Source organism: Lycium barbarum, chromosome 12 (assembly GCF_019175385.1).
Source record: "Lycium barbarum isolate Lr01 chromosome 12, ASM1917538v2, whole genome shotgun sequence".
NCBI lineage: Eukaryota > Viridiplantae > Streptophyta > Magnoliopsida > Solanales > Solanaceae > Lycium > Lycium barbarum.
Window position 1 is genome coordinate 11,664,906 of NC_083348.1, and position 17,934 is coordinate 11,682,839.

At 35.9% G+C, this 17,934-nt stretch overlaps 1 protein-coding gene and 1 long non-coding RNA gene across 3 annotated transcripts; both read right to left on the reverse strand.

Moving 5' to 3' along the window:
• Positions 1-3,759: 3,759 nt before the first annotated feature.
• On the reverse strand, positions 3,760-5,691 carry LOC132624811 (uncharacterized). Its single transcript, XR_009576546.1, has 3 exons — positions 5,218-5,691; positions 4,829-4,876; positions 3,760-4,126 (listed from the first exon to the last, which is right to left on the reverse strand). It is a non-coding gene; the product is annotated as an uncharacterized LOC132624811 (long non-coding RNA).
• A 5,001-nt stretch (positions 5,692-10,692) lies between these two features.
• On the reverse strand, positions 10,693-16,450 carry LOC132621307 (pentatricopeptide repeat-containing protein At2g17140). Of its 2 annotated transcripts, none has more exons than XM_060335526.1 (4): positions 13,920-16,450; positions 12,182-12,514; positions 11,582-11,696; positions 10,693-11,043 (listed from the first exon to the last, which is right to left on the reverse strand). In XM_060335526.1, exons 1-2 carry the CDS (start codon positions 16,394-16,396, stop codon positions 12,403-12,405), a joined length of 2,589 nt encoding a protein of 862 aa, XP_060191509.1. In that variant the 5' UTR covers positions 16,397-16,450; the 3' UTR covers positions 10,693-11,043; positions 11,582-11,696; positions 12,182-12,402. The 2 variants fall into 2 exon arrangements, with proteins under 2 accessions (XP_060191509.1, XP_060191508.1); XM_060335525.1 differs by having other exon boundaries at positions 10,693-11,065.
• Between the last annotated feature and the right edge of the window lie 1,484 nt (positions 16,451-17,934).

A 17,934-nucleotide genomic window follows, 5' to 3' on the forward strand; every position in this document is an offset into this window, starting at 1 on the left:
GTTCATCTACTTGATCTTCTTTACTTTCTTGGCCAGAAACTCCTACTTTAGAGGTTTCCTGTTCAGCAGTTTGATCAGAAAGAATATTTGTCTGTTCATCAAGATCATCTAATGATGGCCCCTTAGCTCTTTTACTAACTGTAGATGATTTCGATGATTCCTCCCCTTTTCTTTTTCGTGAAGACATTTTATCTGCACACAGGAGATAAGCAAAAACACTTTCAATTGATTTGTGCACCATTTAAAGTAAATAAATAATGAAGTTTTACAAGAGCTGAAGCATATGTTGCAACAAGTGTGTAATATATTGGAACAACTCCATCATATGTTCTAACAACTTCATAAGTTGTTGCAACAGATTATACATTTGTTGGAAAATATTAATACAGTTGCTGCAGCTTCCTCAGCAACTGAATTGATTAATTCCAGCAGATGGATAATCTGGTGCAACAACTGGTAAAGTTGTTGGAACATATGATTGAGTTGTTCCAATATATTACAATGTTGGCAACCATCAGAACAGTTGCTGCAGCTTCCTCAGCAACTGTTTTAACAATTTTCAACAGATTTTAAATCTGTTGCAACAATATATTCACTTGCTGCAACAACCTCAGCAACTGTTGGATTTTTACTAACATATTAGAAATATGTTGCAATAGATTACTCAGCTGTTGGGTAAAAACAAAATAAAAAATAAAAAATGGCAAGGCCATTTTTCCTAAGCGTTACAAGGACAACAATAGGACAACAACAGGACAACAACATCTATTTCACTATCAGGCTGCAATATCAGTGTATTACAAACACACAACAGTCAAAAGTTGAACAAAATACACAGCATTGCATAGACACCCTGCCCATGTTCTTCCTCTTCTTCTTTAATCAAAATTAGTCATTTTCGTACTTTTATTTCAAAACTCTAACTTTTGAACCAGAAAAAACATTTGTTTCAATACAAACACACAATCATCACAAGTTAAACAAAATAAACCAAATTCAACTGTCAAACAAGTGCTGAAGTTGCTGCAACAACTTACTCAGCTGTTGGAAAAAATCCAAAAAAAATTCAAACCCTTTTTTCGAAACCCCAAGAGAACAAGAACACAAAAACTACCAAAAACCATAATTTCACAACCACATACACTATTTAACAATACAGAAACCCCAACAAGTGGAACAAATAAAGCAAATACGGGTTTTGTCAAGCCCAACAACCCTTTTTTTCGAACTCCTAAGGAGAACGAGAACACAAACAACACCAAAAACCAGAATTTCACAACCACATACACTATTTACAAACACACAAACCCCAACAACTCGAACAAATACAGCAAATAAGGGTTTCTCAAGCATTGAACAACAAAATAAATAACATTGCAGACAAACCCATGTTATTCTTCTTCTTCTCTGACCAAAATCATTATTTTCTCACTTTGATTTCAAAACCCTAACTTTAAAAGAAGAAAAAGTTGAGCGATTTTACCTGAGAGAAATGGAGAGCAGCAGTTCGTATGAGACTCGGCTTTTGAAGAGGTTGAAGACGGTTTCAAGAAGCACAATTAGCAGTTGAGATCAGTTCGTGGGTTTGAAGTTGAAAGTTTGAAGGAGCAGTTGAGATCAGTTCCTGTTTTGAATAAAGTTCGTGTGGTTTGGTTTGATATTGGACCGATGTTGATTTTGAAATAAATGGGGGGTTGGATTAAATTATTTGCAGTTTTTTTTGTATTTTATAAAAGATTAACAAGTTTGGCAAAATACATTTTCAACCTCAATTTTCTTAATCCCAAATTTAATTGGGTTTTGACTTGATGTAGTCCCTACAAGTCACCTCTATTAATTTTCAAACTTAAAGGCCACCTTTACTTAAATTTTCGAACTAATTTTGATAGTACCCCTCAGCCAAAAAAAATTTACCCTACGTACGCATGTGCCTTAGCTGGCATCAGCTGGCTTTTGCTGCCTATCCTTCATTTTGCTTTCTTTAATAGTTTTGTCTTTTTCTTCTTTCATTTCCTTTTCCCTTTTTAGTTTATCTTCTCTCTTTCCGTTTCTCTTTGTTCTCCATCTTTGTCTTTTATCCTTTTTTGTTTTAATAAAATATTAACTAACTATTTTAGATTAATTAAAATATAAGAAAATTAAATAATTAGAGTATACCATAAATAAATAAATAAAAATTAATAAAATTACTAGCTTATTTTTAAAACTTAAACTAATATAAAATATATTTTTAATTTTTTTATCTCATTTGGAAATGAAAACTAAACTTATATAAAACATATGACTCAATTTTTTTTAAATAAAATTTAACTTGATAAAATGATTTAGAAATTAAAATGCCAAAATAAGCTTAAAGTCAATTAGTTGTATTTTCGTATAAATTGTTTTTGAAGGAATGAATCAATCCTTTATGATACCTTCTCAGTATACAATGTATATCATGTGAGTATCATAGAGGATCGATAATTGATTTTTTTTCTTCAGGAATGAATTAGTCTATATGATACCCTGTTTGAATTAGTCTATATGATACCCTGTCAGTATATGATATATATCATGTAAGTATTAGATGACTAAACTTTTTTCTCTTTTTTAAGGAATGAAACAGCCTTCTATGATATCTTGCCAGTATATGATACATTATGCAGGTCAGTCATTCATGATACCATCATGTTATATGCATTCCTTCATGATATTATCTCATTATATGGTATATACCATGATGGTATCATGCAAGACTACTGACACAGGTGAAAGACTCAAGAAGTCCTCTATAATCATGCAAGATTGCTGACACAGGTGAAGGACTCAAGAAGTTTTCCATAATACCATCTTAGTATATTTTTATACCATGATGGTATCACAGAGAATTGTGGACTGTTTTATTCAAGGACCTCAGCAATCCTTCGTGATACCATCTGAGTATATACCATGATGGTATCATGTAGGATTGTTGACGAGTGTCTCGTTGAAGGACTCATGATACCATCTCAGTAGCTGGTATATACCATGGTGGTATCATGAAGGACCTAGGAGTGTTTCATTCAATTACTTCTATAGTCATGTGTGATACCGCAATGATATACCAGGCATACCATATTGTTAGCATAGAGGACTGAGCACTTCCCTTCCTTTTGTTGCATTTGGCAAAACAAAGCATTTGTACTAATAATATGTAAAGGTGCATTTTATTTCGACATCGTAAGCATTTTATTTCAATATCGTAAGCATTACAAATATACTGCGATGACATCATGTAGTAGTATTTTTGAAGGAATGATCTAATCTTCCATGATACCTTGTCAGTATATAATATATACCATGTGGGTATCATAGATGACCGAGTGTTTTTCTTGAAGGAATGATAGTCCCTTATGACACCCATATGGTATATTGATACCCTATCAGTATATGATATACATTTGGCTATCATAGAGGGTTGAGTAGTATTTTTTGAAAAAATGATCCAATATTCTATGATACCCTATCAGTATATGATATATACCATGTGGGTATCATAGTATATTGCAATAGTATACTTCAACTGCTACTGATTTGATATATTATATGCTAAAATATGTTCCCTATGATACCCCACACAGTATATTTATAGTCAGCCAGTATATGATTGTCACGACTCAAACCGATGAGTCATGACGAGTGCCCAACTTCTACTTATCAAACACTCTCATACTTATACTTGAATCTTACTGAATAGAAGGGTGGCCTATATATGACTCGTAAATCAATTATACTGACTTCTGTATGAAAAACACAACGAATTATGCATCAAGGGCTCATAGGCATACATATATATACATACTAGAGACAACAGTGCAAGCCGACTAGGCCACTGTAGATACTGTAAAGCAAAATAGAAGCCGACAAGGCTATATGACTTCCATACTACGTACAACCATCTATAGACCTCTAAAGGAGTACAAAACTGTAGAAAGGACAGGACAGGGCCCCGTCATACCCATATATACATCAAAATAGCATACCAAAATGGACAGCAGCTCCGAACCGAGTGGAGCGCCCCGACTACTGCTGGATAGAAGTCCTACTGAGTTGGACCGCCTGACTGTCTACCTGAACCTGCGGGCATGAACGCAGCCTCCCCATGCTATAGGGGAGTCAGTGCAAATAATGTACCCAGTATGTAAGGCATAAAAGCAACATATACGTAAGAATCATGAAAGGAATCTGAGACATAAAAGTTAATCCGTATATCTGAATAACTGAAAGTGCCTCTGAGGGCATATGATATGCATGCCTTCTTCAAAACTCATATACATATATCATATTATAACTGTTAGTACTGAGGAACATACAACCCGATCCATAACTGTTAGTGCTGCAGAATGTGCAGTCTGATCCATATATCATATCAAGTCGGCCTCTTTGTGGGCATCATCATCATCATCGTATACCAGCTGATCAGGTGGTGATGCGTATATAACGCCTATCCCTTTCCTCATACCCCATATACATATAACATACGCGTATATAACGCCTTCTGGTCATGGATCAATGTGCATATGGATAAATAAATGCAATGCATAAGTAAGATGAATAACTAGAACTCTCAGAGTGACATAAAAGTCGTGCTACCTTCGATAAACATCGTTGAGCTAATATCATCAACATACGTAAACTCAAGACCCATTTACAGAAGGAATAATCATAAAAGGGGTACAGGAACATCAAAGATTAGAGTACTCATAATGCTTCTAAGTGTAGGGTGATATGGAAGTTCGTTCATTCGCGCGTTTACTCATATCATAAGGATCATGCCAAAATGAAAGGAAGGATAGCCTTAACATACCTCGAAGTCTATCTAAATGTCCAACGTTTACTTCCCGAGCTCGCAAGTCTACAACCAAGATAATCTAGGTTACAATTAGACCATATATATCTCTTACTATCCAATTCAAGTATGAATGAAACTTAACGAAATTCAGGCAGCATTTTCCTTATAATTCTTACTCCAATCCAACTTCGAAATAGCTCACAATATATACAACATCATCAACAACAATATTTATAAGCTATATTCCAAGAAATTCCAGCCACAACACAACTTAGGGTAATAAGTCGATACAAGAACAATAACGTCAAAATATGATTTCCTGATATTAACTTTATATTTCTCATCCCACAATTTAGCTATGACCCGGACGGACCTAAATATATCAAGAATAGGAGAATTCTTACCTTATATGCCAAGAATTACTCTTTTTTCACCTTACTTCACTGCGAAGAAAGTCTGAATTCAACAACACGGCAAATGAGAACAACAAAATCGAAGTAGAGAGCAAAACCCACTATATTTCTTCGTAAAAGGGATCATAAGTTTCCCATTTGGAATAAGGAAAAACGTTGCCGCTGTTACCAAAAATAAAACCTTGCTGATTTTACAAAAATACTCACGTTGCTCTTATGAAATGAATCACGTTGTCACTTAACTTTAGAATTTTCCAAGTTGCTGATTACAAAACTAATCACGTTTCTTTGAGTTTTGCTTCAATGGTAAACTTCATCTTTTTCTCCCCTTGAAAATGTAGATTCACGTTGCTGCTACATATTTCTTCATTTCATATGAAGAGATGTTGGCTCAATACATTTCATTTATGAGACTTTTTCCCGATTAAAGTGACAATTCCTTATAAAACACCTTCAGTAGGGGCCACATGTATATAGATGTCCTCATAATGATATTTACACCACCAAAAGGGGCCACCAATTCATAATATAGACCTTAGTCATCCTTTGCTGCCCCACCATGTGACAAATGTCAATTCCCACTAATTGTTATTTAATTATTTTATTCTTAACATTTAACCAATTACACACATAATTAATCTCTTAATTTCAATTCACTTAAGGAGTACTCACATACTCATTATTATACTCATGTGATATAACACTAGTCCATAACTTCATTTGTCACACATAAAATATTATTTCCAACTATCGTCGTTACACTTTTAAGTCTGAAATCATTTAGGGACTTCATCCTCTTATACAACAAGTTCTTGATTTTCATGCTTGAATTTGATCAAATCCTCTGGGCTCGGGTTAATTTGCTCATGTTGGACGGTTCAATTTCCTAGTCCAAAAATACGGGACATTATAGCTTGGACCTTATTTCATTCAAATAAATTTCGAATCTCGACGAAATTTATTTTCTTCGATTTATTTAACTTCGAATCCTTATGATACATCTGTACCATCACTCTAACAATCTATAATCTTGGGGGATAACCTCGTTTTCCGTTACTAATGTCATTTAACTCGCATGCTTTCCAACACATGAAAACACGAGATGTAACAATGATATACCATTTGGGTATCATAGAGGGCTGAGTGTTATACAAGTTATCTTTTTTATTTATATGAAAAAAAAAAAAGCCAAAAGGTGTGTAGAATAAGATTATAATAAATAGAAAATAAAGAAAAAAAAAATTTATAAAAAATACATGAAATTTGAAAAGGAGAGATAAGAACAAATTGATTTATAAAAAATATATTTTCTATTAGTTTAGGTTTTAATAAATAAGCTAGTAATTTTAGTATTTTTCTTAATTACTTCTTGTTGTAATCTAATTATATAATTTATTTATATTTTTATTAATCTAACAATAGTTAATTAGTATATTTATTTGTATCTTTTATTTTTATTTTTAAAATTTAAAACAAAAAGATGAAAAAGAAAAGACAAAATTAACAAAAAGATAAAGTACAAAAAAATGGTGCAAAGAAACTAAAAAAATAAAAAAGAAGAAGAAGACAAAAAACAATAAAACAAAGCACGGTACCTATTGCACCTCAAAGGACAGCCAGCATTCACGTGACTAAAGCCGTGCTGACATCACGATGATGTCAGTACGAAAAGGAGAATGAGAAATGGAGGTATGACGGGTAAATATTTTAGGGGGCACAAAAAGTAATGGAGTTAGAGGTGCGTAAATATTTTGTTTCCATTGGGTATTGATGATCTTCCCCATTTTTTATTTATTTGTGAAATGATCCACTTCTTACATTAGGCAAAAATTTAATCAATTATATTAAATTATTTCTGATCTTTAAAAATTATGAATAAAATAGAACATTTATACGAGTTGGTATTTAGAGGCATGGCAAACCTATTTATACTACGCAGTCATGCAGGCTTTGCATCGATCTCCAAAGTTTACAGTATGTCTTTAAGAGAAGGGACTATCGCATAGAAAACAATGAACATTCGAGTTGATACGCAGTGTGTTTACACTGTTTTATGCTATTTTCATCATAAGTGTGATATATGAGATATATGTTGAGTAGTCGATGACTTATTAAGCGCGTTGACATCATTTTTGCCATTCGGATAAGATATGTAACCGATGCACCACGCAATGTAGGTCAAACAGATGGTTAATGCACCGAAGATCGGGTAAGACATGTGACCAATGCACCGCACGAGATGGGCCAGACAGGTGGTTAATGAATCAAAGATGGGGTAAGACATTTGGATCAGATATTCCATGTCGCGTAAGCAGCTTATGGTCGGTGACAGCAGAATCAGTTTTAGTGACCGTTTTATTATTGGCAGTGCCAGCTTCAATAAAGCAGCTTTCCAGCAATAGCAGAGTTTTGCTAGCAACGTGAAATGGTTAGAAACGGCGAGGCAAGTGCCTTGAGTGGACAATACATGATGACTTTTCTTGTGTCATAGGTGATAGAGATTAGTGGCTCTGGAATGTACGGATCATGACTAATCAGGGAAGTAGACCTAATATTCTAAGTGCCTAGCGGTACTCTCGATGGCTACTGGAAGTTGCGTCGCTCCCCAACTCGTTTAAGTCAACTGATGTCATAGGTCGATCCACAAAACTGGCTATGAAAAGCATCAAGAAAAAAAAAAGGAATAGGACCTATGGCGTGAAATAGCTCCTAAAAAGAATTTCTCTCAGGTCACTTTCATGTGATTCAACTTGGGCTCTTTCAGTTGGTGGTGTTTAAGCACGTCAGAGGAATGATTTATTCTTGCTCAAGCTCTATAGATTTTCAGTCTTTTATTTTACGGTATAATTACCAAGTGCCTTGGAGCTGTTTGCATCAGTGGCTCATTGAATTCGTTCACTACATACCAGATCAAATTACATATGCGACATCGTAATTGCACTGATACAGTACTGGAGAGGTGGTGCAGTTTCACTAGATACCTTTTCAACATAGGATATTATTGAACGACAGCTCACAGCTTAGCCATAACAATTGTATTGGGAATTTGAATACTCGAATCGAGTTAACTGTGAATTTGCATCACCAGCTAATGATCAGTTCGAGCGGGTTATATTGATGTCCGGCGACTTATTGAGAAAGTGTCAGGTGCGAATATTGAAAATACTAGCTTGTAAAGTACGGTCGAAGAAGTATTCTTGAGTTCGAGTGTTACTGTTTGAGAATAATTTTCAGTATATTATTCTATCTACTAACGCACCACAGTTCACCTGGATAAGGAAGCTACGCCTCCCGCCAACATTTGAATCCTTTATTTGGCTCTGCTGACATAACAAGCTACCCACAACTTCATATCTCCACATAATAGGTGTTACCTCTGACAATACTTGCATTTTCTGCCAACAACAACCTGAGACGGACACACTAGGCGTAGAAACTCTACTCCTCCAGGCTACTGCCTACCCTACAAACCTTTCTATTGGCTTCACTTCAGACTTGGAAATCCTTCATTCGGCTCCTTTCAACAGATCTCTCGCTGCTTTCGCTTCATGTAACATATGGCTAACCCGGAACCATAACTTTTTTAACCAATCCCACAATATGGTTGACGCTAACTTCGTCATCTCTAAAGCACACAAATATCACTATCTTGCAAATCCAAGGCCCACAGCAATCACTAAAGTACCCATGTATCTCAAAGAAATGGCAGCCCCCACTGCCTGGAATCAAACTAAACGTTGACGGTGCGTGGTCTTCGACAAATGGCGCTAGCAGCATTGGCAGAGTATTCTGCAGACTTGGTTGGCAATTGGATCCTCGGTTTCTCCAGAAATCTAGCCTCAGTTTCCAGCACTCAATGATCTAGCCTCAGTTTCCAGCACTCACATTGAATTGTTAGCACTATCTCATGCTCTACAATTGGCGCATCAAAGACGCTTTATATCACTACACATCAACCTTTATCCCTCTGAAATCATCACTATGATGAATGCCATTAATTATACTTACACATCAACCTTGATGCCTCTGAAATCATCTATGCTGCATGCCCTTGCCCATTCATTATACCTACAAATCGTTGCTTCTTGACTGCTGATAATTGCTCAGAATGCCGGATAATCCGATACTGGAGCATATTTACAGAGAACAGAATTAGGTAGCTAACAAGCATTGACTGTTAACTATAGCTATTTTTGAGGACCTACCGGGTTTCACCACTGACGTTCTTCAGGAAGAGCAATCAGGGAGACACAACATCTTCAACGAGCAGTTCATAGCAATAGTGCACTACTGAACCCCATAGACAGTGTTCCCCCTTCACTCTTTGACTTCTGCAGACTATGCCACTGTACCATATAATCCTCCCTGTAATATTTTGCTATAATATAATATATGTTTAGAACAAAAAAAAAAAAAAAACATGCAATTACATGATCATCAATATATATAGCTAGCCTCATTATTTTATAGGTCCCCAGGCATTACCCAACGTGTAAGTGATTATCTCATTGTTTCATTATGACTTGTACTAACCACATATAGACGGATCAAACATAATTAAACGAAGAATTATATTTCTCAAATAAAAATAATTATTGCAACCTAAAGATTCAACTTCAGGAAGATTCTAGCTAGGAGTGTCAAATGGGCGGGTTGGCTGAAATTGGCCTAATTAAAATGGGTTGAGGTGATAAATGGGTTGGGCTAACATTGACTCAAAAGTTACTTGGGCCGAAATGGATTGGGCTGAAATGGGCTAAAAATGGGTTGGGTCACGACCCGCCCAACTTGACCCAATTTTTTTGAAGGGTCTATTTTCTAGAAAAACATTTTCGTGGAAAATATTTTCTAGAAATACATTTTTTGCGAAAAATATTTTCGCGGATTTTTCGCAAAATATTTTTGAGGAAAACATTTTCCGTGGTAAATATTTTCGAGCAAAATATTTTTGTGAAAATTTTTTCCCTTCATATCAAACACACTACAAACTTATAAGATACATGCTACAAGAAAAGTGTATACACACAAAAAAAAAAAAAAAAAAAAAAAGGAGTAAATTCAAGCAATAAACTCAAATTTAAATAAATCTTAAAAACGGGCTAAAATTGGGTTAGTATTGGGCTAAGTTGGAGATCACTTTAAAATGGACTATGTTGGGTTGGGCTAAAATCAACCCAATGTGAAATTATCTTGAGCCCAACCCATAAAATTTTGGGCGGATTGGACGGCCAATCACCTTTTGGGCCAAATTTGACACCCCCAATTCTAGCCATTATATAATTTTTCTTCCTGTATGATTTACAAAAGAGACGTGGATTGTCACCCTCGAGCGTATTTTGTGGAAAGGGTGCTTCAATCATAGTATTCTGGACCAAAACAGTAGGAAGATTGGAGTTCATTTGTGATGCTTGAAAAGCAAAGGGATGCAAACAATTCTTTTTGCAAATTTATATTCAGTTAATGATGATATGAACAAATTGGTCAATATTCCCAAAGTCATCACTAGCCAAACAAAATCAAACATACGATAAAACTCGAAGAGAAAGTATTGACTGGATACGACACTAGGGCAGGAAATACAACAATAGAGATCTTGCCTCTGTCGCTGCACAAAAGTGCACGGTAAGGTAGTTTATAATGGTACATAAAATGTAACAGTGCACCCAATGAGATGATGTTAAATTAGCTATCTCCTATACAGCTGCTTTTCCTCCCAAAGAGTGTCTGGTTTCTCTGGTTCTTCCATCGGTTCTCCAAAGGTAGACATGAGAAGTTCCCAAATTCACTCTTTGCAGCTGGTTCCACATGTTTCCAACACTGCACCATAAGCAAACAGTTTCTGTAAGAACGAAGATCAATTATCCTGTTCAAGTTTGAGAGTAAAAAAGATACAGAGAAGATACTTTTCCAATCTCTATGTTCAAATACCTTTTGAGAGTCAGTGATTCACTCAACTACTGGACAACAGTTCATAGTTCAGCACAAATCTAAATAAAAGTAAAACTTTCCAGGAATTGTTAAGTATTTACACTTCCTTGAATTTATATAATAATTCAGCTTTTCCATAGCTAGTCGAAGTCTAAATGTTGATGAAGATCATATGGTTTTCAAAATTTAGAAATCTAATTTTTGAAAACCATATAATCAATCTTCATCTAAATTTTGAAAACCATGTGCACTTAAATTGTTGACAGAGTGTTAGGTGGCCTCTTATCAGGACAAGGGGGAAAGGAAACATAGATGAGACAACCAAGACATTAAACCACCATCTGATCATTCTTTTTTCTTCAAACAGTGAAAATTGGCAATACTTGTTTCATATTCGTAATAATGGAGGCAGTAAGATAAAACTTACAATGGACTAGCGCAAGCACGATGACCCAGTCATCAAGAGAGCAATATTCCATAATCTATGTGAGCTCAGCCTTATAGACCTGATTTGGGGGTTTCAGCTACTGCAGTTCCTTCAGCTGTTTTAAAAAAAGGATCATGTGAATGAAGTAGCACATTGAGAGGTGTGTGGGTGGGTGGTGGTGGGGGGGGTGGGGGGGGGGGCAGGGCTGTTGATGGTGCTGTGTAGGACAAAGGAATCGAATAGAACATTCAAAAAACGAAATATGTACAGGAGAAAATATCTGTGTAAGAAGTTAATTGGAGAGACGTTTTTAGTGCTTCTCAAAATAAATCAGCCGGTCAAAATTGAAGAACACACACATTAAAATTAGCTACCCAGTTGAGGGCTAATATTTGAGATCTTTCACCAAGTAGCTAAAATAATTAGCTAGCTGGTGAAAAAGTCAAATATTAAATTTTTTATCAAACCAATGTCTGGTTCTTTAGTTGAAAAGGGAAAAAGGAAAAAATAAAAAAGAAGAATGAAACTAAAATAGGTCCAAAATATTATATTAAGGCCAAATCAGAGAATGGAGCAGTGGAAAAAAGTGACAATGACAACCTTTAGAAACTTGAATCAGTGATTCATTTTCCTGTATTGGCACAGAGCTCCATTTGCTAGCATCCATCTCAGCCCCAATAATCATTTATGATTTCGAAACTAGATATGCTTCGTTTAACTAGCTGTATACGTTAAGTTTTTAAGGGGAGCATGCTTTGCTACCAATTCCCCTGAACTCGCAGTCCACGATCATGAAGAAAGAACATTCAATTACTAGCTTCTTAGTCATCCAGAATGTCATTTTTGGGAGTCCGAAGACTGGATACACTTCCTTGACCCCACCCTTTCTGCACCCGCTTCAAATTTCTCAAGGCTGCTGCACTCCCATCATCTCTGTCAAAACAGGATAGACTGTTAAGGAGATTTGATGAAACACTATGAAGGAGATTTCATGAAAAAACATAAATATTAAAAAAAAATATATCAACAGGCAGTTTAGCCAAGGTCTTGGTCACTTGGTCACTACCCAGTGTAATCCCACAATAGTGGGGTCTGGGGAGGGTAAGATGTACGCAACCTTACCCCTACCTGGGTAGGGAGGTTGTTTCCGATTGACCCTCGGCAACCCTCCTCCTTTATCCGGGCTTGGGACCGGCAATGTGAGCGAGCTCACACAGGCGGAGTTGCAGTTTAGCCAAGGTATCACGCAATAATGGAAAAGATAAGATTCTTCGAGAACCATATCTCTTTGTATGTTCTCCAACTTTTGTATACCGTTTTTATACCCGGGCTTCTCCATAATCAGTAACTTCACTTCGGAAAAGTAATGGAAAAGAACAAAAGATAGAAGGGGGAAAAAAAGGAGCCATGAGAATGAGAGAATCCAAATTATGTTGGCTTGACCTTACCAAGGTTAGAATAAGCAGGTAGGGATGACTCATACTCACGATCCTATTAACCATAACTTCGGCACTTTTTCACTTTAATATTCTTCTTCCCCATGACTCCTCTTTTTTCCTTTAAATAAATTGAGATATGACATAATTTACCCTAGATCCAGAAGTTCTACAGCCTAATCACTTCAAACAATATTGTTAAAGGCGCATTTGTAGTGTGCTGAAGCTCCAAAATCCAGTTAGAGCCAGGTTATGAAATTAGTGTTGCATAAGTAGGGTTTTACCGTAGGTACTAAGGTGCTAAGGCATGCGTCTCATCTCCCGTTGGTCCTGTTGGCTCTATCTTTAGGAGGGCAATAGTAGACAATATCTCTAGTTGGTAATTGCTACATTAATTGTTAAAGAGAGTTAATGTATTTTACTGATCATAAATAAGAAATTAAAATTTTAGCATAAGAAAACTAGCTTGAAAAAAACATAAAACTACATCATTTCATCTAAACAAAGAAATTAAGATTGTTTTTAAACTAGATTGATATGATTTTTACTCCATATATTCTACTTAATTATAGTTATTCCAATTCATTAATCCAAATGGTTACTGTTTGCCTTTTAGGTATGTTTTGTTGCATTACATAAATTTTTATTTTTTTTAATCTTTTTCCATTAGCGGTTCTCTTCATTAAGGCCCACTTTAGTTCCTCTTTGCGCTTAAAGCTCCAACAAACTTTGGTGTTTTCTGCGCTATTCGCTTTTCACTACTCTGAGATTCCCAGGTAAAAGCAGCAACCTAGTAAACTCAATGTATTCACTTTTTGAGGTAGAAACAATTAAGTTTCTCAAATAATAGAGGACCACCAGAACATATGGAAAAATAAGATAAAGAAGATGAATATAAGCACCTGTGAACAATTGCCTGCCAACCATCTCCGCCATATTTACTTCGCTTCGTATGATTTAACTCTCTATAGTTTTGGTAAGCTTTGTTACCCACCTTACCTTCTGAAACCATCTCTAGCATCCTCTCCGCTAGTTCATCTGCCTCGTGCTTATGTCCCAATTTATGTAAACCATCAATAACTGGCATGAAGGATGCAGGATCAAAACCATATCCTATGTGCATCATCTTGGTGAGAATATCATGAGCACCTTCTAAATTCTCCACCATACACAGCTTGTCTATAAGATCTTTGTAAAGGAAGCTTCCTAGATCAAAGCGTTTATCTATGGCAGTTTCCAGAAATTGCTTAGCTTCCAAGATTTCACCTCCAGCAAGAAATTCATTGAACATCAGTGCGTAGATTGCTTTGTTGTGACCACATATACTCGAGGCTATATCAAATACCTCTTGAGCTGGTCTGAACTCACCAGTCCTGCAATATGATTTAATAAGCAACTCAAAGGTATGCATATTGGGAATTATTCCTTTCTGTAACATTTCATTCAAAAGAGAAATCGCTTCTTCAGTTCTCCCGGATTTGCATAAACAGCTAATCATGATATTGTATGTGTAAACATTTGGAGAAATCTCTTTTTCTCTCATTTCATCCATCACGCCACACGTTTCAAACATTTGATTTTTATTCCCCAATCCGAGTATCAAAGAATTATAAGTTCGTAAGCTCTTTCTACAACCTTTCTTCTCCATGTCCTTTAGAACTTGAAATGCAGATGATACCTTTCCTCGTTTACACAAATGATGTAAAATAGTATTATAAATAATTGAATCAGGGTACAACTTCTTTCCCATCATCTCAACAAACTTCTTCTTAGCTTCATCAAGCTTCCCTTCTCTGAATAAACTGTTAATAATGGTTGAATAGGTGATCAAGTCGGGCAGGCATTTCCTCCCATGATCATCTTCATTCACCAAGCTCATAAACGAATTTCCAAGATCACCAAGGGCAGCACTTCCATGATTCCACATTTCACTCACAATCTCAACAGCTTTGTCCACCTCGCCAGTTCGGCAAAGACCATGAATCACGACGTTGCAGCTCACAGTATCCAGGCCATAACCTCTCTCATTCATCTTCTGCAGTAATTGTTGTGCCTCTGATATTTTCCCTTCTTTCCACATGCTATGAAGTAGAGTATTGCAGGTGTATTTATTCGGAGTGCACCCTCTCTTCATCATCTCATGCAGAACATTCTTTGCCTCAGTCACTTTACCTTTTGTGCAGTAGCCATGGAGTAGAGTGCTATAAGTAACTGTATCTGGAAGTATACCATCATTTATCATTAAGCTCATCAACGTTTTCGCATCACCAAACATCCCATTCTTGCAGAGTCCATCAATCACAATGTTATATGAATATATCGTGGGATCTACTCTATTTTCCGACATCTCTTTCAGAACTGTTTGAGCCTCCAACAGCTTTCCATTCCTAAGCAGTCCACATAACCAGATATTATAGCTCTGCGCGTTGAAGAAAATATCATCTTTCTTCATAGATTCAGTCAGCGTCCTCGCTTCTTCCAACATCCCTTTCTCACAAAACCCCTGCAACATCAAATTGAAAGTTACAACATTAGGCCTTGGCAAGCCGAACACCTCATCTATTTGCATATCTCTGAAAATTCTCGAAGCTTCAAGAATCTTCCCTGAGTTGCAAAGACCTGAAATCCTAGAATTGAACGTAACAACGTCAGGAACAAGCCCGTCTTCCCTCATCCTCTCGACCAACCTCTCAGCCACATCAACATCACCTTTCTTGCAAAAACTAGCAATCAAAGTATTGTATATTACCACATTAGGACAAACACCCATCAGCTTCATCTTATCCAGAATCTTCAAACCTTCAAAAGGAAGCCCAAATTTGCAATACCCGCGAATCAAAATCCCGAAAGTGAACTCATTGGGGTGACACCCTTTGTCAGGCATAACATCAAACAGTTGGCGGGCATCTCGTAAACGATCGGAACAACACAAACCAAGAATGAGAAGATTGAAGGTATAAGTAAGAGGGGCAACACAAGCAGAAATCATGTCTTTATACAACCAAGACATGAAGTTGGGGGAATCAAATTTGAAAGATTGTTGAATAAGAAAATTGTAGAGTGAGAGTTGGGGTGGTGGGTGAAGGGAGCGAGTAGAACGGAAGAGAGAAAAGGAGTGTTGAATGTAACCAGAGGTAGCAAGGAGCCTGATGAGAGTGTATTGAGTAGGAAGGGAATTGATATGAGGAAGGAGGAAAGAGTGAAGTGTGTGGATTTCGGGAAGCATTTTGGAACGGATGAGGATGCGTGTAAGGGCAGGGATTGAATGGAGATTTGGATTTGGAGAAGAGAGAGTTCGTGTGAAGAGTTGCCATGCCAGCTTCGGGTTGTTACTGTTCTTGATTAATGCTTTTGTTAGTGTTTTGCTTTGCTGCTCCATTCCTTCTTCCTTCTTATTCCTCTCTCGCCTTCTCTCAAACACATTTCACTTTCTCACTTTAATATATAGTATCTCTATTCCATTCCGTGCACGTTTTAGTTTATGTTTTTTATAATATGTTTTTTTTTATAAAAAGATCAAAGTGCTCGTAAGCTAAAATAAGTCAAAAGTCGCGAGCTTTTAATTTTTGGCTTTTAATTTTTGGCTTTTCGACTTACAAGCAATTTTGATTTGATCAAGTCTTTTACTATCTCAACATTTTCTAACTTCCTCTTCACTCCACTTTCGTCATTTCTCTTTTCCTTTTACAAGAATACTTTAGCGCAGTATTTTACGGAGATAAAGGATATCCCTTCTCTCCTTTAGCGCAGTATTTTACTGCGCTATAGGACCCAGACATAAATCCATCGGGTTCCACGGTCGAATTTTGAAAAAAAGCGACGCACAATTCGATTAAAACAACCCTACAAGAAGCTTCGATCAGGGCATTCTACTATGAATTTTTTTTTAATTATTTTGTTAAATACATTATAATCCTAAGCATGTTTAACGTTTCATAGTCGTGAATTTCAAAAAAACATATTATTTTTTTTGGTTGTTGGGCAGTAGCCGTTTTGCTACTGTTTTAATTTTTTAAAATCTATTATTTGTTAATTGATTATGAATTGTTGATTTGTTAATTGATTATGAATTGATAATTTGTTAATAATTTATGAATTGTTAATTTTTTAATTGTTTATGAATTGTTTAATTAGAAAAAATATAGTAATCTACTATTATTTGTTAATTATGTCGTTGTTAATTTATTAGTTGTTAATTGTTGATTATGAATTGTTATTTTGTTAATTATTTATGAATTATTAATTTTTTAATTAGAGAAAATACAGTAATCTCCTATTATTTGTTAATTATGGCATTGTTAATTTATTTGTTTGTGAAATTGTTTGTCCCATGTTAATTATTTGTTTATCCCATGTTAATCGTTAAATAAATTAGTTCGTTATTTCTTTAATTGTAGTTAGGAGAATAATTATAATTAGATATAATTATTTGCAAAATATAATACAACATAATCATCATAATTCACATATTCCCTATAAATGATTAATTAGTTAATATAACTTCACTTTAATTTCAAGAATAATGAATAATTTAATTTCTACAGACACGACACTTTCATGGATCCGAATGTTCACCTGAGGCCCGATGATAGATTAGTACTTTCTTTGTAAGAAATTCATAGGTTCGAGTTATTATGGATTGGTGTTATAGGGATGGGGACTAGGCTCCTTCCCCGTAGGCTGCAGAGAGCGAGGACTCTTTTACGCGAGCGCCCCCACACCCCCGCGTCTTAGAGATATTGATTCGAGGCAGTATCTATCGTTGTGTGTCCGTTGGTCGGGTACAACATGATTGGGCGCTCATTATAGCCATGGTTGAGCGGTGGAGGCTGCAGACACATACCTTCCCTCTACGCACTGGTGAGGTCACGATCATACTTCAGGATGTGGAGAGGTCTTGTTTGAATTACGAGTAGA

Coding starts and splice junctions, on each gene's coding strand:
- LOC132621307 (XM_060335526.1), bottom strand. CDS start 16,396: ATGGAGCAGCAAAGCAAAACACTAACAAAAGCATTAATCAAGAACAGT. Junction 12,515..13,919: donor TGGCAGGCAATTGTTCACAG/GTGCTTATATTC, acceptor CTGTTTTGACAG/AGATGATGGGAGTGCAGCAG.